The following is a 24,094-nucleotide window of genomic DNA, read 5'->3' on the forward strand; positions in this document are numbered from 1 at the left end:
GTGGGCTCCAAGAATGGTAAGAGCTGACTGCACACAACAGCTAGGACCCATTAACACACAAACACCCCACCAAAAGACTTAACTAAGATCTAAGGAAACAGAGAGTCACCCTCCATGTTACCTCAGCTTGCAAGAGTAACACTACAGGTCCTCCACCCAGTAAAAGGGGCCTGCATTATAGAGGGTCTTAGACCACACGCTTGCCCAATTAGCTTGGGAACTGCCCAGAGAAAGGTGGAGTCTCCTGTATGCTGCATGGCAAATACAATCCCCAGAATGCATGGATGACAACTCCCAGCATCCCCTGGGAGCGTGCAATATAAAAAGAGTGCAGGATAATGGTAAGAAGGGTAGAGGGCCTCAACTTGGCCATCCTCATGTGTGCTAACCTTCCCCTGCCCCAAGCAGTAGGGTTGGAGCTCACAGGGTACTGAGCTGTTTGTAGCAGGCTGGCTGTGTGTCTGCATCAGTGGCATTTCCCTGCTGTTACTGTGCTGAAGTTTAGCCCTACTTTCCCTCTTTTAATATGTCCTCTCTTGTAATAAATCCCAGTTGTCATTTGTTACGTACCTCCACCCACGCTGAGCATGGTCTGAGGCATGAGATCCCTGCCCCAGGATAAAATTCAGGCTGTTCCCTTCAGCAGCCCCCACCCACCTCTGCCAAGTGAGAACAGCTGCTATTTGATGGGAGAGCAAGAGCTCTGTTTGCAGCAGCTCTGATTGGTTGTTCAGCCTCAGGAGGCAGGGAGCTGGGGCAGACAGCCAATCAGAGGGCTTAATTTTCTAGCGGGCTGGAGCGTTCTTAGGAGCCCCTTTCAGAACCCAGTCACGTGGAACAGCCTCCCTGAGCACTGGAAGCACAATAGGTGGTGCCCAAGGTGCCAGTGTGGCCAAGTGGCTAGAACACTAGACTAGGACTTGGGAGTCCTGGCTTCTATTCTTGGCCCTGCCACTGGTTTGCTGAGTGACCTCGGCAAACCACAGCCCTACTCTGTGCCTCAGTTTCCCCATTTGTAAAACAGGGATAAAGCTTTCCTTTGTAAAGCCCTTTGAGATTCACAGACAAAAAGCAGGGCGGGCTGTGCCCATCTGACATCTGAGCAACCTCCAGAGGGGCATTAAGTGCTGTGACTATCTCCTGCCATTCATTGCATTAGCCTCCTGAACTGGGTTCTGTGTCTGTCTATAATGGGGACTCCCCTTTCTCCACTTGCTGGGTGGGTGTTTGTTTTGCCCTGCGTTGTTAGTTGTGGCCAAACAGCCTTTTCGTCATGGGAGAGCCAGACTCAGCCAGCTGGGGGGTTTATGCGTCTTATGAAACCTGTTATGCAGGGCACAGCGCTGTGCAGCGCAATGGGCTTCCTGAGCAACAGGAAGCAGGAATTCTGACCGGGGTGCTGCTCCGCACAGCCACCAAGCTTTATGGAGTACATCAGAATGGCCTCGTTGGGTCAGACCAATGGTCCATGTAACCCAGGATCCTGTCTTGTGACTGTGGCCAGTGCCAGATGCTTCAGAGAGAATGAATAGAACAGGACAATTATCGGTGAGCCATCCCCATCACCCAGTCCCAGCTTCTGGCAGTCAGAGATTTAGGGACACCCGGATCATGGGGTTGTGTCCCTGATGATCTTGGCTAACAGCCATTGATTGATCTATCCTCCATCAACTTATCTAGTTGTTTGGTTTTTTTTTTAACCCAGTTAGACATTTGGCCTTCACAACATCCTATGGCAAGAAGCATGGGCAGCGCATGAATGCCCCATGTGGGGAGGCTAGTCCTCCAGCCCCCCCGTTTCTGTCCAAGGCCCTGCTCTTACCCTGCCCCTTCTCCCCCCCTTGCCTGCCAGAGCCTGAGGCCCCCACACCCAATAGCCAGAGGAGCCCTAGTTGAGCCACCCCAAGAACTGGCCCATCTGCCCGCCCCAGCTGCTCCAAAGCCCGGGCCACTGGCCCAAGCTGAGCTCCTGCGGCTTCGGGTGGTGAGGGGGAGAGAGGGTGTGGTCTCAAGGTGGAGCAGCGGTGGGGCCACAGCCTGGGTTAGGGGAGGCTTAGCTTTCCCTGACCTATTATATCCATCACCCATGGCAACAAGTTCCACAGGTTGCTATGCACTGGGTGAAGATGTGCTTCCTTAAGTTTGTTTTCAACCTGCTTTGTTTTAAAATGTTGTCAAGCTCCCTGGAAGTGGACAGGGGACATAGGGCTACACACCAGCCCATTTATTTACTGATTGTTATTTGCTTGTTTAGACCGCATTAGCAATAGAAAGCACCAGAACGGGTTTGAGGAGACCTGGGAGCGATCCCCAGCTCTGCCATTGACTCACTGAATGGCCTTGAGCACATCACCACTCCTGTCTGTCTCCATTTCCCCATGTAAAATGGAAGGCACCTAGGCTCCCTATACAATGCATGGGGCGAGATAGGTGCTTCAGAACAGGATCCACCATATTTACATCTCGGGGGTGTTTCTGAGGGGCTTTCACATGCTTGGCTGGAAGGTGACAGACATGCACAGCCCTAGAGTATGGTTCTGTAATTAATGGGTTCTCCCTAGAATGACTGTTGGAAAGAATAAAGCAACCTTGAGAGGAAAACTTTAAGGTCATATTATGAAATCAAGTGATTTGAAGGAGGTGAGCAGATTAGTGCCAGTTCACTCCTTCAGGAGCCTAGGGTTGTCTACACAGGGCCATCCAGGAAAGTTAATCTGAATTAACTAAAGAGGTGAATTTGAAGTGAATTAGTTATACCTCACTAAACCCCATATGAACACCCTCTTTCAGAATTAGCGTGGCCTTAATGCAGCATAGCTGAATTCACTGCCAGAGTGATTTAAATTAAACTGCATTAAAGCCACTTTAAATCTGAACAACAGAATCCACAAAGGGATTTAATGCAGTTTAATTAATCCACTTCAGATTCACCCCTTTAGTTAATTCGGATAAATTTTCCTGGATGTGGCTGTGTAGACAAGCCCTTATTAGTAAGAGCTCTAATGTGGAGACCTGCTGAGCTTTTACTCTGTTGATGTGACCTTCATAAATTGGGGACTATCTCATTCTGTACCCGTGAAATGGTGGTGGTGTTTTGAGACCATCAGTGAAGTTGGTGGTTTTTGTATTTTTTATTAAATGTAGTCACTGATTTAGAGAAAATTAAAACAGGCTTAAACCCAACACGTGGTTGTTTTAAAAAATAAATGTTCCTAGCAGCAAACACACTAAATCTTCATATATTCAAACCAAAACAAAGTGAAACAAGCACGGATCCTTTGCAGGAGGCTGTTTGCTATAGCCATGGGAGTCTCTGCCAATTTCAGCACTTGGTCACTCGTCCAGTTCTCTTTGTCCTAGAAACAGACAACACTTGCATCACAGCCCAAGTTGCTCTGGGATGGGCTGTTTCCTTCAGAAGTTTGGCTCCAGTGTAGGAAAGTGTCCCTATTCAGAAAAACACTTAAGCCCGTGCTTAATTTTAAGTGTGCCAGACTGTGTCCCTCCGAACTTGGGCCTGTTGATGGGTTGCCACTGGAATCCATGCTGTCAGTGCAAAACCAGCTGGAATTCCTGCATTTTGGCTGTGAATCCTGAGGCTCAGTCCAACCCTGGAATCAGAGCATGCGCTCCAGGTGGATCCCAGAGACAACGGCTGTGTGAAGTGAAATCAAAGCCCTGGCTTTAGCCTCAATCCTGCCCTGGAGGAATACAGGCTGTGTAACATAGCTGCTCTGTCTAATGCAGCTGCCCCTCTTCGTTTAAAGAAACAGCGCTATGTAGAATACAAATGAAAGGAATAGAAAAGCCCAGAATGATGCTGGACACACATCTGCCGGACACGCATCTGCCTGTGATTTACCTCCATTGGAGGTCAATAAACTATATTCTGCATAAGACTCGTGCCTAGTGAAGGAAAGGACTGAGCTGGTGTTTGAATTAGGTAGGGAGAGAGGATGTGTGAGGTGGTCTGTCCTCGGTATATCAGACCCCACTGAGCCCTTCTTGTAAATTACATTTGGGTTACCCTGCAGATTGCATCCATTGCCTGAGCTAAGCAGAACCCACCAGAGAGCTGTGCAGCTCAGATGCATTGTGTAGACAGCACATGGATTGCCATTCCCCTGCTCCTTTCAGATGTTTTCTGCTTCCTATTAAGAAACAAACAAAGCTGCTCCATAAAACCAGGGTCAGCGTCAGAGGGTGGCCTTTTGTCTCCCAATTAAAAATATACAAGCACCAAAAATCCCGTGGGCGTGGGTGTCTTATTCTGATGGCTAAATAACAGAGCAGGGTTTGATCAGCAGAAAGGAATCTTTCGGCTGTGAAATCAAAATACGCCTGGGAAACAACTTAAAGTGAGAAATAATAACAGTAGGGCTGCATGTTTCCTGGGCTGGTAGGAAGCACAGAGCTTTACCCATAGTAACTAGAGTGGAAAACTGCAGTGATCGTTCCATTCTCCCTTCACAGGCCAAGGACCGAGAAGGATCAAGGCTGCAAAGTCCTCGCTTCTAAAATTAGTTGTAGGGTCCTGGCATTCTTGCTTTGATGCTGGCACTGGGAAGAGGGGAGTAAGTGGCCACGGCTTCCTATTCACCTCTAGATCAGAAACTGCTTCTCTACTAGCGTTTTTGCTGCCAGATTTCTCCTTCCAAGCGCATGCCGCAGCATCTTCACCAACTGAAAGCAGAACAGAGCGTGTGGACAGCTGCAGACTCGGGCTAGCCAGAACCTGCCCTGGCAGCACCATAAAACCCCCACAGGCAGACCAAGCACTCTGAAGGATGCTGTTACACCACAGCCCTCACGGAAATGAACAATCTGATCAGAAGCTATGTTTTGCCACGGATTCCCAGTGTGAAGCGATTCTGACTATTCAACATGGCTGAACTCAGCCAAGCAGGGGATACACAGCAATAGTGGAGGGGCGTTTCAGCTGGGATGGGTTTCTGAGCCACTTTTAGAGACGGGTCTAAAAACGGAGGTGCATAAATGCCTATGATGTAATTATCTTGATTGTCGGCACTTGTTGGATCACTGTGCAGGCAAATCACTAGCTGTGATTAGCCTATTTGCAAATGAGGGCAGCATTTGGACACCTACTCGTTGTAGAAAACCTAGCACTTGGCATTAGCGCCTGCCGCAGGCTTTACCTTCTGCACAACAAAGGTGATGATTGTGGCCAGCATGAAATTCTGCGTTCCCAGGTCGACGACCGAGAAGAGCAGGGTGTCGAAGAGAAGCAAGGCCAGCTCGTTGTTGTAGAAGAGAGTCCTGCTGAACAAGGCACTGGCATCTGGGGGCAGGAAGAAGCTGCTTAGAGCATGGACGTCATGGACGACAGACGTCATGCCCCACAGGCGGGTGCATGAGGCCACGGTAGAGCCGTTAAACTCTGCTGAAGATACTGCTGTGGAGGGCACGACAGGCATGGCCCTATATACAGAGCCTGCAGGCATGATCCCAGCCCTAGCAACAGCACAGGGCTAAATCCGCCCCACCATGCTGCTCCTTCTGGACTGGGGAATACTTGATTTTTCCTGGGTGCATCCGGGGTGAAAGGAAGGCGGGGCAGGGTGGGGAGCACAGCTCCTGTGCTAAAAACAGGCTTGGTGCTGTCCATGGCTCTCCTTCCCCTTGGCTGGGGCAGGGAGAGTGCCCCCTCTTGTCTCAATGGGATGGGAGCCCCCAGCTCCTGCCAGGGCAGCATCCATTCCAGCAGGAGGTGAGAATGTTACAAAAATGCTTGCGGTGTCTGAACCCACAGGCAGCTGGGGCAGGTCCTCCTCAAGCTGGGCAGCCCTTGGGCATAGCTGGGGGTCACGGCCTCATGCATGGAAGACCAGGGCAGGTGGCTGAGTCAGCGACAGTGGGCTCTGGCACTGCACAAAGGGAGCAGAATCTGACCAAGAGAGCCCAGCCCCTATGTTGGCAGGAAGGTTTAAAGGCCCCTGTACCCTTGCAGGGCTCAAGTCCTACCTCTCAGATTCAGCTAGTAGAGAGCAGAGGACTCAGTCAGGTAGAATGAGAGATGCTCAGACCTGGCAGCTGCAGGAGGAAGGGGGAGCTGAGTGATCCTGGGTAGTGAGGTCTCGGGGATCTTAGAAGCCAATATCGTCCCTCCACTTGGGAACAAACGTTGGAAGTCTACAGTGGGGCACGCTCTGCCCACCCCTTCCCAACAGGTTGAGGTCTGTCACCCCATCTCCACCCCGGGCCAGCACTACCTGAATCAGCATGTGATGGATCCCAGTAGCTGTGACCGAATGGCACGAGTGACTGCAAGGCCTAGGTCAGGGGTTCTCAAACTGGAGTTCGGGTCCCCTCAGGGGGTCACGAGGTCATTACATGGGGGGTTGTGAGCTCTCAACCTCCGCCCCAAACCATGCTTGCCTCCAGCATTTATAATGGTGTTAAATATATGAAAAAGGGTGTTTAATTTTTGTTAGGGGGGTTGCACTCAGAGGTTTGTTATGTGAAAGGGGTCGCCAGTAAAAAAGTTTGAGACCCACTGGCTTAGGTGATTAACTCAGGACATTTCCAGTTTGCACAGAGCAGCTAACCCCTGAGCATCCCAGCCTGCAGCCACGCCTTGCTGATGTCTGCCAGCAATTAGAGGACCAGGAGGATTCACATCTGAGTAAATAAGCTCCCAAGAAGAGTGCAGCGAGCTACCTGTGTACAGAATGGACATGTCTACCGCTTCCTGGAACTCCATGTCCATGATGCCCTCCAAGAACTTGTCCTTCACGATGTAGTCCATATCTCTGTATGCCTGGGGGAGAAATGCCAGTGCTGTCAGTGGGGTTAGGAGAAGTAGTGATGCACATGGCAGCCTCACCATGGTGTCCAAATAGCTCAGTGGGCCAGAGAGAAGAACATAAGAATGGCCATACTGGGTCAGACCAATGGTCCATCTAGCTCAGAGCTCACCATCTTCCCAGAGAGCAGGGTTCCATTATGCTAGGCGCTGTATATGCAAACACTCAGCAAGAGAAACAGTTCTGGCCCCCCGAAAGGTTACAGTCTCCCTAGACAGGGCAACAGAAGCATTCACCCCATTTTACAGGTGGGCAACTGGGACCACTGATCAAAGGTATTTAGGCTCCTAACCTCCTTTGAAATCAAGGGGAGTTAGGAGCCTAAACACCTTGGAGGATCTGGCCCTAAGTGACTTGGCCAAGGTCACACAGGGAGTCCGTGACAAAGCTGGGAACTGAACCCCAGAACTCCTGGTCAACGCCTCATCGCTGACAGCATCCTCCTTCCCCCATTCGGGAAGTAGTGGTTCTGGGTAGATATCAGGAGGGGATTCTTTGTCATTCCAAGAGTGACTGGGATCAGGAGCCATCTGCAGGGAAGGCAGCAGGGTGCTAGGGAATGGGCACTCCACCGTGTTTGGAGTTATCGTGTACAAAGTACACTGGGGCAGTTCCTACCGTCAGGTCCATGCATGCAATGCCCGCGGGCTGCAGTGGGAGGCATAGTTGAGGTTGGGGTTTGGCCCCTGAACTGCAGATTTGAACAGATACTACCGACAAACCTCGTGGCTGCACCCCCTGATCTGCTGCATGTGACTTGCTTCACAGCCAGCCGGGGACGGGGGGGTCAGCTGAGCAAGAGGTTCCTTGGAGAGGTAGGCCCAACCTGGAGTCATTTAACCAACCCCCACCCCAGCTCTTTGGGCATTGGGACCTAAATCGGAGCCATGACCTCCAATTCAACCCTTGTTGGGGATGAGCAAGCTGCTGGCCTCGGTATCAGACACCAGACCTGGTGCTATGCCTGGTGTCCAGAGCACCTATAAAACTTTTTGCTCTCCTAAAGTGCCGTTTATCGGATAATTTCAAAGCCCTTCATGAATATCAACTAATTAAGCCTCAGAACTCGCCTGTGAGAAAGGGACGATCATCCTTATTTTACAGCTGGGGAAACTGAGGCACAGAGCGGGGCAGCGACTTACTGAAGGTCACACAGTGAGTCAGCGACAGAGACTAAATGAACCCAGGAGTCCCAGTTCCCAGTCTCTTACTCCAACCACTAGTTCCCACTAAAATCTTAGGGTGGACACAACCAGACCTTTGGAAAAGGCAAATAATGGGCTCACGTGTTCAAGGAATGAGCTGAGAAATCGATTCAAGGCGTAATAACTCCTTAGTCTTTGCTCATGTAGGTCGACCCTGACTCTCACGCCTCTCGGGCCCTGCAAAGAAGGTTCCCAGAAGCACTTTCAGTTCACAGTGGGAGCCCAGGGAGCTCAGCTCTCTGCTTCTGAGGAAAAATAATTTGTTTTCATTCAAATTTTCACTTTGGCAGCAGGGATATTGGCTCAATTTTCACCTGCTGCTTTGGAGCCTTTGGTTTGCATGGCAGACACCCACAACTGGGGAGTTTTCAGTTATGACCCACATATGCCAAGATGTAGTTACAAGCAGCTGGGCAGCCTGTAGTCCTTAAAGAAATGGAATCAAAGGGACTTTGCAAGCATGCACCTCAACTCAGGTGAGAGTGAGTGATGCTGGTGACAGGTGGAGCTGTGCAAAACTCATCCAATTGGGATCACGGAAGTTTGGGCAATTGTATTTGCTCATTTGATTTGAATTCAAACAAACACAAACCTCAGCTCAGCTAGCCAAGTTCTAGTGGTTTTGAGCATCAGAACCTGACTTGGGCAAGAACTTATCTGTCCCAAAGGTTCCTGCATCTGTGCAGACTTTCCAGTGTGTAACAGAGCATGACACCAGTGACACTTGCCTCATTTGGGGTTTCCTTTAGAAAGGGTCCCAAGTCACAATTGTCGAGTCTGGAATGGATGGCTTTGGATAAGGGGCGTTGTTGCTTCAGATCATTACAGAGAGATGGGTCAGCTGCAGGATTCAGATCTGAACCATGGTTTGGATTCCAGCCTCCACCTAGGAAGTTCAGCTGTGTTTGGATCTGGCTGTAATGAACCATGGACGAATCCGGGACCTCCAGCATCAAAATCACAAAACCCTACCCCACTTGGATTACAGGAATAAGGGACAGATCCTCAAAGGTATTTAGACTCCTAATTTCCATTGAAATCAACTGGATGTGAAGAAGGGTTCCGCCATAAGGAAGATATGACCAGTTACCAATGCAGTGGCCAGTTATTAATGTGTTACAAAGGGTTTAGGTTTAGACCATCTCCCGTTGTGCTTTGAAAGTTGTGCACCGTTCTCTGTTAGGGTGTCTCCTGGAGCAGGGAGTTCAGAAATGGGGATGGAGAGATGAAGAGCAGTAAGAAGGTAAAATGCATTTGACAGCTGGAGACACAGTTAGGGTTCCAGGCTACTCCAACTATTCTCTAGCATCATCACTAAGGAAGGGCTGGATTTATCGTCATCCTTTTTTTAAGGTGTGACTGTGCTGGAAAGGGTTCTGATTTTTTTCCAACACCAGCCTTCACAACGGTTCTGGTAATAACACTCACAGAACTCAACATCACTGCAGGTTTCTTCTGCTCCTGTCTGAGAAATCTCGAGAGCAGAGGATTGAAAACCAACCCATGTAAAGAAAAGCATGAAAAAGCCAACAGTAAGAAGCCTAGCTAGCCCTGCAAAGGGCAAAATACCTCTGTCAAGGGCTGCGTTATCTTGTCATACAGCTGCCTGGCTCTGTCAGTGAGAAGCACCTCGAAGGTCTGAATGTCAGAGTTGGCCTCCAGACCTCTTAGAGGACACAGGTTCTCCTGCCAAGGGAGACAACTAAAGTGTAATCAGGGAAAGGCAATAATACTGTCTGGCATCTCCATAGGGCCGTAGGTCCCAAGATCCCACAGTCCTCTGCAGAGTGATTCCAGAATCTGTGCACAAGGATCACGTCACCCACTGCTAAAGGCAAAGACGAAGGCCTCTGCATTAAAGAAAACATAAATGAGGCAAGTACTGCCTACCTCCTGTGCCTTGTGGTAAACCCTGCACTGGCCCCCCTACGGATGGCAGCCCTCCAGATGCAGAGACCAGCAGGTTCGAGAAGGAGTGACTAGGAAGTAAGGCCGAACAAGGTGGCTGGATTACCTCCTCTTTCCTGAGGCAGGCATGCATGGCATCCATGCCCACATCTGCATGGCCATGCACGCTCCGCCCATGGATGTAGAAGCCGTAGCATCCGTGCATCAGGATGAAGACAGACACCTGCAGGGATGGAGAATAGGACGTGGAGGATGAGAAGCTCATGACATTTCTGGAGGTCAAGCGCAGAAACGTGCAGTGTGCACCAGCCTCCTATGCTTCATGATGCCATGTCCCCCCTCTTCCAAACACGCTTTGTCTGTGGTGGACACACTGAGCTGCTGGCAATCTATGGAGTAGACTTGGGTTACATCCAGTGCTTATACACTCAGAGCAGCTCTTCATGGTAGTAAATCAACCCGGAGCAAGGGGAGTTGTGGCAGCAAAGGGAAGGAGAGCTGTTACTCACTCGTTTCCTCCTCAACCTCAGACCTGTTCCAAATCGCTCGTTTTCATAGACCATTAGTATAAAGAAACCAAAAAGGCTTTCTGGGCGCATGGGAAATCCAAGAGTGGATGAAGATGCAGAGTGGGTTCCTAGCCACGCCACCAGCGCAGGGAGGAAGCACAGTGACCAGGCATAAGAAGAAAGCTGATACGTAGTATAAAGTACCTGGTGGATGGGAGACTTTACCCGGCACTGCCCCCAGCCCTTTAGGGTCAGGCTGTCAGCTGGCCTCTGCTTTGTGCCAGCATGAAATTCGTATGCACACCACTGAGCATGCACACCTGCATCCACAGGCCTAACTGCCCAATGTGTGTGCACAGTGCGGGTTGCAAGGTGTGCAAATGTAAGGTTTGTGTGCACAGAGTGGTGCATGTCCAGATTTTGCGCACACCCCCAAGGGGAGTCTGGCTGGAAATTGAGCCCTTTCCTAGTCCGGTGGAAAGTAAATTAGAATCTTAGAGTTCCCCTGTTTTAGTTAACGAGGGTGTTATTAGGGAGACAAAGAAACAAAATCATTTTACAATATAATTTGCATCTTAACAGCACCTCTTTACATGTTCACTTGGTGTAAATTTGGTGCAGCTCCATTGACTTTAGTGCATGTGATCCATCGCTAACCCAGGGCAAGACTCACATTGCTCATAGAACAGAGATCTACGAACTGATGAATCTTGTCTTCCACAAACCGCTCGTAGATGCCTATGAAAAACACCACCTGCAGAAACAGCAACACACAGCTGCACTGTTGTGACTTAGCAGAAGTTTCACATAACATGTCCCGGGAAGCAAGACAATACAAAGTTTCCTTTCCTCCCACCTTTTCGGGAGCACTCATTTTTGTCCATCACCGTGGCTCACGGGGGTAACACTTTTGCCACCAGGCCACAAGTTCAAGTCCCACACAAGTACATAGGCTCAAAGCCAGTGCTGACAGATGTTCCAGGGTTTCAGGCATTAATGCTAGATTGGATGATGACCCAAAAGTCTTTTCCTTTTCTAATCTCCATCATTCGTGCCGTAGTAGAGGAGTGAAAGGATGAAATGCTAAACTCTTTCTTCTGCCCATCTTTGGGCTGCCTAGGTGGAGATTAAACCCACACCCTTAGGAAAACTTTGATATCTGGCTGTGCCTCCCCTATCTCAAAAAGGGTCTGATCCTGAGTGCTCTTGGCTTCTTTCACACCCTAAATTTCCCCAAAGCACTTTTCCAACATGACAGGCAGAGCATAACCTGTGCAATTCCCAGTGCCAGCCAGAGAGAAGCAGCAATCCCAAATCTAAGGACTGGGCTCCAGGCAGCCAGGTAAGTGTCAGTGCCGGGGTGCAGATCCAGGTTCAGGTCTCGTGATGCGATGTTTTTCAAGCCCACAACCTGAAATAAAAACAGGTGAAGTAAATCAGAACCCCTACGTGAGATGAGTTCTCCAGGGGCCGCGAGGCCCCTAAGCCCATTGTAGGTATGAATAAACAACAACTGGCCATGGCAAATCCTGGAAGGTTACAGCAAACCTGGACTGTTCCCTGAATTCCTAACCCTTCTGCAAAAGTCTCCAGCATATAAGGCTTTCAGGTCCCAGGGTGATGGACAGGGCATAGAAAGGTTCCTGCTTCCTGAGCTCTTGGGACCAAATTTTCAACCAGCCTCTAAATCAGTGCCCACAATCTCATGCCCACAATTTTTTTTCCACATACAAAAACTCCCACATTGATCTGTGCAAATGGTGTGCATAATTAACTGCCTAATTTGCAAGTGTAAAATGCTGTTTGGGTGCACAAATACAAGTCACTGCAGAGGCAAGAAATTGGAGGTGCAAAGGTAGAGATTGCTTCTGGAAAAGGACTTAACCAAGAAACGGGATTCTTCTCTCACTTCCCAAATTTTGCCAGGCTCTGAACGGTCCATACCCAGAGTACCATGCTACATAGGCTCTCAGTCCTTAAAAGGAGGCATTTAATAAACGACTATACACAACAGACACAATTAACCAGGCTTCCACAAAGCCTAAATTCTGGCTTTGTCTCCTTTCTTCACCAGTGACCATAACCTGGTTGACTCACTCTCTCCACAGCACACAGAGACATCTGGTGGCTGCGTGCTATAACTGCAAGCCCATCTCATTCCACAGAGGGCCAGTCACTGAGATGCCGCCTCATTACAGATGCTCAGACTGGTTGGGATTAAAATACAAAACATGTCTCATTCTCCCTGAACCCTTGCCCAAAGCTCAGTCGAAACCTCAAACAAGCCTCCGGTTCCCCTCCGTGATCAGAGCTGCAGACTGACACACAGAATGGTGGCAGTGCTTTTCCATGGTGTCACGTCCGGAATTATATCTGCAGAGCGCGCCAGGGACTATGGATGGGTTGGTGCCAGATCCCAGAGGTTACTTACTTCCTCCAGGTGTCTCTCTCCCCACCTCCCACGTACCTCCAGGAGCAGTAACACTGCGAACAGCTGAAGCGATGGATTCAATTTCCTATGAGTCTGGATCTCATTCCACTCATTGGCTATCAGGAAAGTTCTCCAAATACTCACAGAGGAAGTGGCCCTCTGCCCTCCTAAGGGGAAAACAACACACTGATTTCAATTTGCTTTATTTTAAAAACCGGCACAGGCTCCTAGGACACAAAGCTCCACACAGTTGGGTTTCCCTGAGCCTCACTTCCATTAATTTACCACTCTCGATATGAAATCGTTACTATCAGAGGTGAGCTAGCTCCCAAAATAGCCGCCTGCCAAGCTGCCACTGATTTCCCAGAAGTGCAGAGGATCTGGAAGTGCTTTATAAACACTAATTAGCCAAGTCAGCAGCAACGCAGTCCTGTGCTGTACAGCAGGGATTATCATCATGTTCTTCAAAAAAGGGCCTCTCTTTCTGGGCTTTCGACACCTCGGGTGGGGGGGATTTTCAGAAGTCCTCAAGTCACTTAGGCACAAGTTAGTGGGATTGTGCTTCTAAATCCCTTCTGCCCAGATATTAAAAAGTATTTAGCCATTGCTGCAGACAGGGCTGCTCAGCCCCACAGAGGAATCAGGCTCCTTAATCTCTTTAGAAAATGAGACTTCAACATTGCAATGCTGAGTACAGCTTAGCATGGGGAGTGTGGGGGTGAAATCCTGGCTGTGGAAGTCAATGGAAAAAGTCTCATTGGCTTTGGTAGGGTCAAGATTTCACCCAAGCTGAAACTGAGCACCTAAAAATGGAGGTAACCCCAAAGCAATTTCTGAAAATCTGACCCTAAGGGGACGTCCACACTGCAGTCAGACAAAAAGCTAGCTTTGCTGTAGCTAGCTCAAGTAACACTGGCCATGAAGCTGTAACAGCATGGGCAAGGTGCTCAGCACATACCTGGGGTCACAGAATCATAGAATATCAGGGTTGGAAGGGACCTCAGGAGGTCATCTAGTCCAACCCCCTGCTCAAAGCAGGACCAATCCCCAACTAAATCATCCCAGCCAGAGCTTTGTCAAGCCTGACTTAAAAACTTCTAAGGAAGGAGATTCCACCACCTCCCTAGGTAACGCATTCCAGTGTTTCACCACCCTCCTAGTGAAAAAGTTTTTCCTAATATCCAACCTAAACCTCCCCCACTGCAACTTGAGACCATTACTCCTTGTTCTGTCATCTGCTACCACTGAGAACAGTCTAGATCCATCCTCTTGGAACCCCCCTTTCAGGTAGTTGAAAGCAGCTATCAAATCCCCCCTCATTCTTCTGCAGACTAAACAATCCCAGTTCCCTCAACGTCTCCTCATAAGTCCTGTGTTCCAGTCCCCTAATCATTTTTGTTGCCCTCTGCTGGATGCTTTCCAATTTTTCCACAGCCTTCTTGTAGTGTGGGGCCCAAAACTGGACACAGTACTCCAGATGAGGCCTCACCAATGTCAAATAGATGGGAAGGATCACGTTCCCTCGATCTGCTGGCAATGCCCCTATTTATACAGCCCAAAATGCCATTAGCCTTCTTGGCAACAAGGGCACACTGCTGACTCATATCCAGCTTCTCGTCCACTGTAGCTCCTAGGTCCTTTTCTGCAAAACTGCTGCCGAGCCATTTGGTCCCTAGTCTGTAGCGGTGCATGGGATTCTTCCGTCCTAAGTGCAGGACTCTGCCCTTGTCCTTGTCGAACCTCATCAGATTTCTTTTGGCCCAATCATCTAATTTGTCTAGGTTCCTCTGTATCCTATCCCTACCCTCCCACGTATCTACCTCTCCTCCCAGTTTAGTGTCATCTGCAAACTTGCTAAGGGTGCAATCCACGCCATCCTGCAGATCATTAATGAAGCTATCGAACAAAACCGGCCCGAGGACCGACCCTTGGGGCACTCCGCTTGATACCGGCTGCCAACTAGACATGGAGCCATTGTTCCAGGCCGGCTTGGACAGCCCGTGCTGCCAGGCTGTGATGGCGCAACTTCACTGCTATTGTTTTTGGAGCTATTTAAATCAAAGCCATACCTCTGACTGCAATGTAGACGCACCCTGAGTGACTTCACTGAGGCGGCACAGTTAGTCACCCACCCAGTCAGGAATCGAACCCAGGAGCCCTGACCCCTCTCCCCCCAGGCTCAGTCGACCACGTTGCCCTCCCCTGCTTGCTAAGTGAAGGGGAGCCAATGAGCATTCCATTGATATTTCTGCAACACTGATGTTTGATAATATCCTTCAGCACTGAATCCTCAAGAGAGAAGTGGAAAGGGCACATGTGCAGGGCTGGCCCTCTGTGTGCGCGCATCAGGGTGGCTGGTCCCTGTGCCAGCTCGTGCCAGAACAGATGCTCCCAATTTGGTCAGTTAAGAGGGTGGGGCAGCACCTGGGGGCGGGGGTTATAAAGGAGCAGGGGAATCAGAGAGGGGAAGTCCTGATGAGAATCAGCGAGGAAAGGTCGGGGACTGCAGGGGGTCTCTGGGGAAAGCTGCCAGGAGCTCTCTGCAGGCCCCCTCTGAAAGGAGGAGGAATGATCAGGAAGCCAGTGGAGGGGCTAGCCAGCTGTCCATCCTGAGCCGGAGAGCCAAGGCCAGAGAAGGCTGAAGGCGGCAGAGAAGGATAGCGATGACTGCCGGCTCTCAGAGCCGGGGCGAGCGAGGGGCGCCAGGGACGCCGGGTGGAGCCCAGGTGCCGGGGGCTGTAGTTGGTGTATTGCCTGGGTTATTATGGTGTTGGGACTTCTTATGTGCCTGGGGCTTTTTTCTATCATAATTAACCCCACAAGGGCCATTTGCACAAAGAAAGACTGTATGGACTATTTCCGGGGACTCAGTAGGAGAGAAACGGAGGCAGGTTTTCAACCGAACACCTGGTCGAAAAGGGACCCTCTCCAGCCCAGTGAAAATGAGCGAGTGAGTGAGGGTGGGGGAGAGCGAACGACAGAGGGAGGGGGGGATGGAGTGAAAGGGGCGGGGCCTTGGAGACGGGGCGGGGCAAGGGCATTCGGTTTCGTTTGGTCAGAAAATTGGCAGCCCTAATTCATGCCGTGGCGTGCTGCAGGAGGTAGCTCCAGTCAGGGCTGCTCTATGACAGGGTGGTTTATAAACACAGAGGGCACAGAGAGTGAAAGGTTGAATTGACCTGCCGGTGCTTTAAATGCTGGTTTCTCCTTTGGCTTTTCCCAGGCTATCAGGAAGATGGAGACTGTTAGCTGGGTGATCAGGAGATGAAGCAAGTCCACAGCCTGAAATGAGAGCAACCAGAAAGGTTTAGCTCATTACCACACAGCCAGTCAGCATCGCAGTCTCACTCTAGCCAGGGCCGGTTCAGCCAAACCTGGGGACCCTCTGTGAAGCCATTTCTTTGGGGGGGGGGGGCTGCAAAAGCCCAGACCTTCTCCCACCTGCCCCAAACTGCAAACTGCTCATGAAGGAGAAGCAATCCCTGGGGCAGAGAGAGGTGCAGGCAGCTCAGATTAGGCAGGTAACTACTACAATGCTGTGGGAGGGTGTGTGGGGATGGAGCTCCGCATACGCTGACCCATACACCAAAACGCAAGCCACCGGGAGCACCAGAACTTCAACCAGCTGCGAAGCTCCGTGGCTGCAGGGCCAACAGCCTGTCTGAGCTGGCCCTGGCTTTAGCAAAGGGACCCCAGGAGCTGCCCAGAATCCCAAGCCAAAGGCCACAGCTAACTTACAGATAAGCTATGAGAACCTATGAGATCTCCTGAGAAGAGGCTGTTTCCAGGACTGTGGGCTTCAGACAGGCTGGAACTGCAAAGAAAACGGCATTTCCCCAGTATTTTGGCTTCTGACCTACTCTTAGGCGGGTTTTGAAACTTTTGAGACACGCTGTCCCACCCTCCCAGGCCGACCCCTGCCCCGCAGCAGCCAGTTCTGCCCTCTCTCCACACGCTCTCCTGCTTACCTTTAACACAAAAGCGCAGGACAAGTAGATAATAAAGTTGGTTTCTATTTGACTGCCTGCCGGGGGCACCATAACCTCAACCGCTGAAGACTGCTGACCCTGTGGATGGATTAAATGAATTTAGACAGAAGGAGAAAAAATTTTGTCATTTCTTGCAGATCAAGGAAAATCTGGGGTCACACTCCACCCATGGGCAGAGAACTGCTGCTCTAGCCCACTGTGTAGATTCCCCAGTGCTTTGTCTATCAGATTTTTAATATCCCAAGCAACTGGGCTTCCATCACTTGCTGCGGGGAACCTTTCCACAGTCCAGTTGATCTCCCTGGAGGAATGAGATGTTCCATCGTCTCTTTATTCCGAGCCTGCTTCAACCTGCAGCAATCTGGCTGGGCTTGATCCTGTGCTTTGGCACAGACTCTCCATGTCCCTGAAGGCAGGCATATAAAAAATTCAGACTCTGAAGATTTAAAAAAAAAACAAAAAAAAAAACAGGAGTACTTGTGGCACCTTAGAGACTAACAAATTTATTTGAGCATAAGCTTTCGTGGGCTGTGTGACTTGATACCAAATCTATCAAGCACCAAGCCAGCCAGATCACAGTGAGCCCCAGAACTAAGCCAAGAGGCCGAGTAGCTAGGGCAGGGGTTCTCAAACTTCAATGCAGCGTGACCCTTTTCTGATAACAAAAATTACTACATGACCCAAGGAGGGGGGACCAAAGCCTGAGCTCACCCGAGCCCCACTACCCCGGGTTGGGAGGCCAAAGCTGAGCCCCAGGTGGTTGGACATGGGCCCTGGGTGGTGGGACTCAAGCTTTGGCTTTGGCCTGGGCCCCAGCAAGTCTAAGTCAGCCCTGGCGACCCCATTAAAATGGGCTCGCAACCCACTTTGGGGTCCTGACCCACAGTTTGAGAACCGCTGAGCTAGGGACTCAGGAAAGAACCAGGCAAAATGCACAAAGAAACACAGCAACTCACCTTGAAAACAATGAGCCAATAAATTCCCATCCCCAGGGCGACCACGAAGAAGGTGTTGGCCAGGGCCCCAGCAAAGAAGGCAAAGAACTTGACTAAAATCTGGGGAAGGAAAAAGGAAATGGACAAATATTGGGAGGAGAAAAACCTTTATTATGTGTGTTGGCTTGGCCCTTGACCTTTGTCTTGGGGTCAACTGCTGGAACTTGGAATCCTTTTTACATCCAGAAGGATCTCAAAGAGCTTTACAGACCATGGGCCAATTCCAGCATGGATGTTAGCAGGAGCTGCACCTGTTTTTGCCAGGGATGAGTGTGGTCCTAAATGCAGCAATCACTCCCTCCAGTAGGAAATGTGTGTTAGATCAAGCAATTCCCGCACTGTGTATCTGAAACTCCTAATCAATAGCAGAGCAGCTTTCAGCTGGCTTAATGACATCATCTCAGAAGCTGCTGGATCAGCAACGCTAATGCAGCTGTATAATGGCCATGTGGAGAGTTAATGCAGGTGCCTCTGTCCCAGAGTAATAGGGAGGAATTTCCCCTCTCTCTAGTGCTTTCCATCCGAGGATCTCAGACACTTTATAGACACTAATGACTGAAACCTCTGACTCTATTTGGGGCTGGTGTTATTATTCCCATTTTACAGAGGGCAAAAATGAGGCAGGGACTGGTTAGAACCAGGAGTAGAACCCAGCGTTCTAATCCCCAGGTTTCTATTGTACCCACAACTTTGTGTATGGAGCTCTTAGCCCTGCCTTTGTGTCCGTACGCACTGTCCTTTAATCCCAGAGTAAAGAGCAGCTCGAGGTGAGGTTTAAAGAGATTGATTCAGAGGAGAGGGGGGAACCACAGGAAAGGGTAACCCCTCCAAACCCCAGAGAGGTGCATGGAAACAGAGTGTGGAGCAGACCAGGAATGGATGTACACAGTGGGAGCAGGGGAAACATAATAGATGTACCTGAGCTCACGGAGTCTGGATAGAACAAAATCAGTGGAGCAGGGAAGGAGTCAGAAAGTAGAGGCTACTTTGAACTGGATTCAGACCTGGATAGAAAGCTGGTGGAGTTGACCAAGGACATGGGTGTGATCCTGCTTCCTAATGACATACCAGTTGGGCTGAAGCATTTTAGACCTCATAAAATCTAGCAAGTAAGGACGGAGGAAGACCATGAGATAAGGAATTTACAATAGGCCAGTTGGGAATTGGGGAAACACTCAAGTATATTTGCAGTCTCAGAGTTGGGGTATCATCACATTCTGGCAATGTTCAGAAGGCAGCAATATGCAGTGTACAGGCACATATCCAACATTTATGATCTATTCCTTACTGTAAAGCTTATATTCTGAAGTCTAGACCTCCGCACCCAACTGCTGGTCTTCAGCAAGGCGTACAAGGCTGCCAGAGAGCCCAGGATGGCAAGTGCTATCTGTCAGAGAAAGAAGTTGTCATTCTTTCCAGAATTCAGAGGAGAAGGCAATCCATTGGAGGGATAGAATCACATCTTCACTTGCTTAGGCTGAACACCCACTCCTCAGGCAGTCAGGCCACATGGTAGAACGGTCCCTGTTCTGGCCTTAAAATCTATACATTTGTAAACAGGGTGACTAGGTGGTTACAAATCCAACCTGCATTCACTCATTAGCATACATGAGTCCTGTGCACATGTGAGTCACCGTTCCATATGATGTTCTGGAGGCTAAAAGCTCCTCTTACTACTGCGTTTTCAGGTCTCTGGCTTTCCCTCGTTGCTTATCATGGAGTCCAACCCAGATCCCCACGGGACCTCCTTTGGTGTCCTGACTGGGTGTCATGGCAGCCTTCTTTTTTATTTCTTGAAGGCTGAACACATGCAGCTCCCCAAGGCTTTCCACATCCATCATTCCCTTCATGCCCCAGAACAGCCTGGCTGACTCCTCCAGGCAGTTTCCCGCATCTGGGTGACCTGTGGCCCAGAGTGCAGTGTGTGCAAATGATTATTACTCACATCTGTGTCTCGCTGAGACGTTCCAGGACTGTATGTATATGACACTGCAAACGATACTTGGAAGGGAAAGAAAGTGAGCAAGGGAGGCAGCAGGAAGGCAGCGTAGGACTAGAGCTTGAATTGACAGCGCTGGCCGGGATTTCCAAAAGTGACGTATGATTTTGAGGGGGCCTCAATGGTGCAATTTTCAGAAATCGCTGCGCACCTGTCCTCGGAAAAATCAGCTGTGTTTAAGGTTGCACACCCCAAAAGTCACTAGTGACTTTGGAAATCATGACCCGTATGGGCTTTAACAACAATGGTGAGCATCACGGATGGTCCAGACCCGGAAATCTCAATACGTTTGTCTAACCAGACAATGAACTTGCCTGGCAAAGTCCTGGTGGAAACAGGCTGCCACCATTGCTCACAAAGACCTTGTCTACAGTGGCAAAAACATTACCCATAATTCACCCTAGTGATAGCAGCGGAAGCATAGTGTAGGCAGGACACAGAGGCTTTTACCACCATGTTGGCAGCATCTGCTCAGAACAAGAGACATCAGTGTGGTAAACATTTCAGAGTCCGCTTCTGCCCTGCCCCCAATATTGCATTGGCTACTGCTTGGGGAGCTGCCCGCCGGCGAATTATTTATTGTGTGTGTTTATGGTAGTGCCTAGAGCCTCCGACAGAGATTGGCGTACCAGGCACTGTGCAACCCCTAGGGAGAGACTGGCCCTGCCCCAGGGAGCTTACAGGGTAGCTGGACAAGACGGACCAAGGGTTGGAGGGGGAATAGAGATAGAGAGAGAAGTGAGTCACCCAAGATCACTGGTAGAGCCAGAAATAGAAGGCAGGTCTCCTGACTCCCAGTCCAGTGCTCTACCCACTAGACCATGGTGCTGACAGTTGCCAGGGCAGATGCATGCAGCCTTTGAGAAAGCTGATGGGCACAGTGAAATGTGCATGCCCCAGAAGATGGAATCAGTTGGGTGGTTGCCAGGTGTTTGTTCCTCTGGCAGGGTCAGACCATAAGTTCCCTCCGCCCCATCCCAGGTTGTTACAGGGGTTCCAGGCCCATTAATGTCACCAGCTGATGATTCAATGCTATGGTGATGGGTGCCCCATCTGTGGGATTTGTCACACAGCACTGGCAGGAGCATACAGCAAGTAATAATAGCTAAGCTGTCCCATGAATGAGGCACTTAGATGTCCGAGTGACCTAAACTGCACTGCTAATGAGTGTGGGCGCAAAGAGACAGGCCCGATTAAGGCAGGGCGGAGAACTCGGCCCTATGGGAGCAGCTGAGCTCACAGGGCAGGCATCTTTCTCTGGCTCAAAGAAATGAGCAACCTCTTCCAAAAAGGATGCCAGTGCTGCCTCAGAGACTGGCACGTGGGAAGCCCATGAGTGGCCGGTGACCCACTCATGCACCGCCCCAAACCCGTCCGACCAGGTCCAGGAACACGCAGGAGATTCCCCCCGTCTGAACAGCTTCAGCGCAGGTCTCCCACACCGGCCCCAGAGCCACCATCGGTCTTAGCCTCTTAATGCACAACTGCACACAGCCCCAGCCGCCAGCCTCCCACATGGCACAGAGGGCGAGTTTGTTACATTTCCTACCTGGCTGGCAAAGTGTGGGCTCAGGGAGAGGAGGCACAATTGAACTCAGTCTCAACCCGGACAACATCCGAGCTCATTCGCGGCTCTAATTATCACCTGCTGAAACAACAGCTGCCAAGTGCTGGGGAACTCAAAGGAAAGTCAACCAGGTCTTGTTGTTTCAGCTGCTTCATTTCACATTATTTCTCTCCCTCTCTCCCCCTCTCCCCCTCCTGCCAAGGGAATCCTGGGGTGCCACAAACTTGCCTGCGCTGTTGCAGTGCTATCTTGCTTCGCATACTTCACTGTCAACAGGAAAACAGACTGGTCTCCTGGGCTACTGGTTGGCAAGTCAACACTGCACAAGCCAGCGTAAGAGGGAAAAAACAGAGAGGGGTTATCTGGGGGACAGAGCAAATAATTGGAGAGACGAACAATGAATTTTAATGAAACCTCTGTAGGAAATGAGTGGAGGGAGTTGAGTTAATTGTGCAGAGCAGGATGGGGAGATTAGAATTCTTTTTGCACAGAAGATGGCGAGTCTCAGCACGAGGGGAGACGTATAGATCATGATCTCCTTGGGGAAGGTGATAAAGGAGGTGCTAGCTGTAAGTGGCAAGGAATACGCTAGAGAGGGGATGGCTGGTTATAAACACCATCTCCTCTGGGCAAACCAGGCTGTCTGGGAACCCAGGCTTTGGTCTCGCCGATGGGGCGGTCGGCGGGCGGTGCTGCAGAGCTGTCTGTATAGGCGATGAGGTTACCCATACAAATAGCTCAGCTGTGTTCTGCCAGCACTCCTGGGCACTACATTAACGCCAGGGTTGCTAGCCCTGTGTGGGTTCAAAATGCAGGTAGCTGGTCTGGCAGCTTGTGGGCACCAGGCATGGGGCTGTGCAAAATCCCCAGGTTAGGTAGAAGCAAAGCTTGCTGAGACTGCCACAGAGCATGCTGGGACTGTGTCCTAGGAGCCTACTGTCTGGTGGATCTCACTCACTGCTTGGCTGGGGGCACTAATCACATTGCATGGGAGCAGACCAAGGCCTGGACACACATTCCACAAAGATGCTTTTATTGGTCATTACCTAGCAAGTGGGTCATATATGGTAGGGCAGGTCCTCGCCCCTTACCTCGGGGCTCTCTGGCTCCACCTAGCTGTGTCTCTCTCTCTGCGCACTGGCTGTGGACTCCCCCCTAGGGGGTGGAGCTACAAGTCCCAGCATTCTAATTAAAGGGCCAGTCCTTATATTTTAACCCGCGGGATCCTGACACACTGCAGGGTTCAATCTCTTCCTGATGCCAGAGAAGAAAGGTTATTGAACCACCTACCACGATCAGTCTTTCAATTCTGTGTGCTCCGGGGCTTGCCCTCCTACAGAGCCAGCCACGCTGCACCTAATTTTCCTGGAGAAACTCCTGTAACATCCCTTCTTTGTGACAAATGTGGGGGAACAAAAATCGATGGCCGTCAAAGAGGCTGAGCCGGTGACTGTCCCAGTGGCCTGCCCATGCCCTTTACCTTAGGAGCAGCTCTGCTGCCAACGTGACAGATGCTGGTTGAATGGATAGGTTCCCTTGCCTGCCCGAGAGCCCATCAACTAGAAAGAATCTTCTTAGCCTCTGAGACCTCAGGGAAGCTGAAAGAAACATGCAGAGAGAAGGGTTAGCTGCATACACAGACGCACCATTTCTGGTAGCCAGGGCATTCAACCAAAATGCAATCTCAGAGAAGGGCTGCAAATGTAATGAGCACTGAGCTACCTATTTGCAGAGACACCATAAATGCCAGCTAGCTGCACACCCCACATATGAAGAACCAGGGATGAGAACACACATCTGCTCCAAGACAACTTACACACCCTTATAACCAGCCCTATCACATCCCGCCCATCAGCCTGTTCACTGGTAATAAGACTACCTAGCTCTCAGCTAGGGCTTTTCATCAGTCGATGTCAAAGTGCTTTACAAAGGAGGTCAGTGTCATTACCCCCATTTTACAGATGGGGAAATTGAGGCACAGAGAAGAGAAGAGACTTCCCCAAGGTCACCCAGGAGGCCAGCACCAGAGCCAGGAATAGAATGCATGTCTCCTGAGTCCCAGTAGCAGCAGAATTCCAGTCTAGCCCTCAGACTGAAATGAGAATGGCACAATGTCCTGCTTTTTGATAGCAATAAATTCTCTCTCCCTCCAACATGGAATTAGTTTTCCTGATCTGTGGCTTTCAGGCTCATTCTTCAGGCACTTTGCATGCCTGCATAGCCCCTAGAGCAATCCCATAGGAGTCAATGTAGACTCTCTGGAGTAAAATTCTAAACATGCTTAAGAGTTTGCAGGACTGAATTTGCTTTGGTTCTTTTTGCAGAACTTCATAAGGACAAATCCAAACCAACATAAATCTAGTGAGGAAGCTGGTAACCAACTTAGGTTCCTTACCAGATATAAGAGGTGGACAATATATAACATTGTTTTTTAAAATGAAATGTGTCTGTTTTCATGTTCACAAACTTCAGCACAAAAGGTCACATTTGGTGTGAGAATTTCTGCATTTGCAAAACCAAACCAAACAAACCCCACCATTTTGACAAGTGGAACCCAAAATGCATTGCATTTGCTTGAGCAAAGAGTAGGATCCCCCACCCCTATCACTAGCTGGCCTTAATGTTACTTTGCACTCACTTAGCCCCTTCCAAATGTTGTTATAACTA

General features: G+C 50.0%; 2 protein-coding genes across 5 annotated transcripts; both read right to left on the reverse strand.

Moving 5' to 3' along the window:
* Positions 1 to 3,195: 3,195 nt before the first annotated feature.
* LOC144929054 (meckelin-like) lies at positions 3,196 to 8,264 on the reverse strand. The gene is made up of 4 exons (XM_078848055.1): positions 8,111 to 8,264; positions 6,679 to 6,778; positions 5,157 to 5,299; positions 3,196 to 4,683 (listed from the first exon to the last, which is right to left on the reverse strand). Exons 2-4 carry the CDS (start codon positions 6,764 to 6,766, stop codon positions 4,603 to 4,605), a joined length of 312 nt encoding a protein of 103 aa, XP_078704181.1. The 5' UTR covers positions 6,767 to 6,778; positions 8,111 to 8,264; the 3' UTR covers positions 3,196 to 4,602.
* A 1,664-nt stretch (positions 8,265 to 9,928) lies between these two features.
* On the reverse strand, positions 9,929 to 23,013 carry LOC140896394 (meckelin). 4 transcript variants are annotated; one of them, XR_013634500.1, is made up of 6 exons: positions 17,823 to 23,013; positions 16,846 to 17,302; positions 16,057 to 16,159; positions 12,914 to 13,044; positions 11,120 to 11,857; positions 9,929 to 10,160 (listed from the first exon to the last, which is right to left on the reverse strand). XR_013634500.1 is itself a non-coding variant. In XM_073308132.2 (6 exons), the coding sequence occupies exons 3-6, from the start codon at positions 16,915 to 16,917 to the stop codon at positions 11,663 to 11,665; spliced, it is 501 nt and encodes a 166-aa protein (XP_073164233.1). In that variant the 5' UTR covers positions 16,918 to 17,302; positions 17,823 to 17,921; positions 19,150 to 23,013; the 3' UTR covers positions 10,934 to 11,662. The 4 variants fall into 4 exon arrangements, 3 of the variants coding, with proteins under 3 accessions (XP_073164233.1, XP_073164234.1, XP_073164232.1); XM_073308132.2 differs by lacking the exon at positions 9,929 to 10,160 and having other exon boundaries at positions 10,934 to 11,857; positions 17,823 to 17,921; positions 19,150 to 23,013; XM_073308133.2 differs by lacking the exon at positions 9,929 to 10,160 and having other exon boundaries at positions 10,934 to 11,857; positions 16,846 to 16,944; positions 17,144 to 17,302.
* Between the last annotated feature and the right edge of the window lie 1,081 nt (positions 23,014 to 24,094).

Source organism: Lepidochelys kempii, chromosome 12 (genome assembly GCF_965140285.1).
Source record: "Lepidochelys kempii isolate rLepKem1 chromosome 12, rLepKem1.hap1, whole genome shotgun sequence".
Classification (NCBI taxonomy): domain Eukaryota; kingdom Metazoa; phylum Chordata; order Testudines; family Cheloniidae; genus Lepidochelys; species Lepidochelys kempii.

What these genes read in the sequence shown, in the direction of transcription:
- LOC144929054 (XM_078848055.1), bottom strand. Translation starts at nt 6,766, where the DNA reads ATGGACTACATCGTGAAGGACAAGTTCTTGGAGGGCATCATGGACATG. An exon ending in CATGTCCATTCTGTACACAG is followed by an intron (nt 5,300 to 6,678) that starts GTAGCTCGCTGC and finishes TCCTGCCCCCAG; the next exon opens with ATGCCAGTGCCTTGTTCAGC. An exon ending in TCACCTTTGTTGTGCAGAAG is followed by an intron (nt 4,684 to 5,156) that starts GTAAAGCCTGCG and finishes TTCTGCTTTCAG; the next exon opens with TTGGTGAAGATGCTGCGGCA.
- LOC140896394 (XM_073308132.2), bottom strand. Translation starts at nt 16,917, where the DNA reads ATGGTGCCCCCGGCAGGCAGTCAAATAGAAACCAACTTTATTATCTAC. An exon ending in AGCATTTAAAGCACCGGCAG is followed by an intron (nt 13,045 to 16,056) that starts GTCAATTCAACC and finishes TTTTCCCCTTAG; the next exon opens with GAGGGCAGAGGGCCACTTCC. An exon ending in CAGTGTTACTGCTCCTGGAG is followed by an intron (nt 11,858 to 12,913) that starts GTACGTGGGAGG and finishes TTTTTATTTCAG; the next exon opens with GTTGTGGGCTTGAAAAACAT.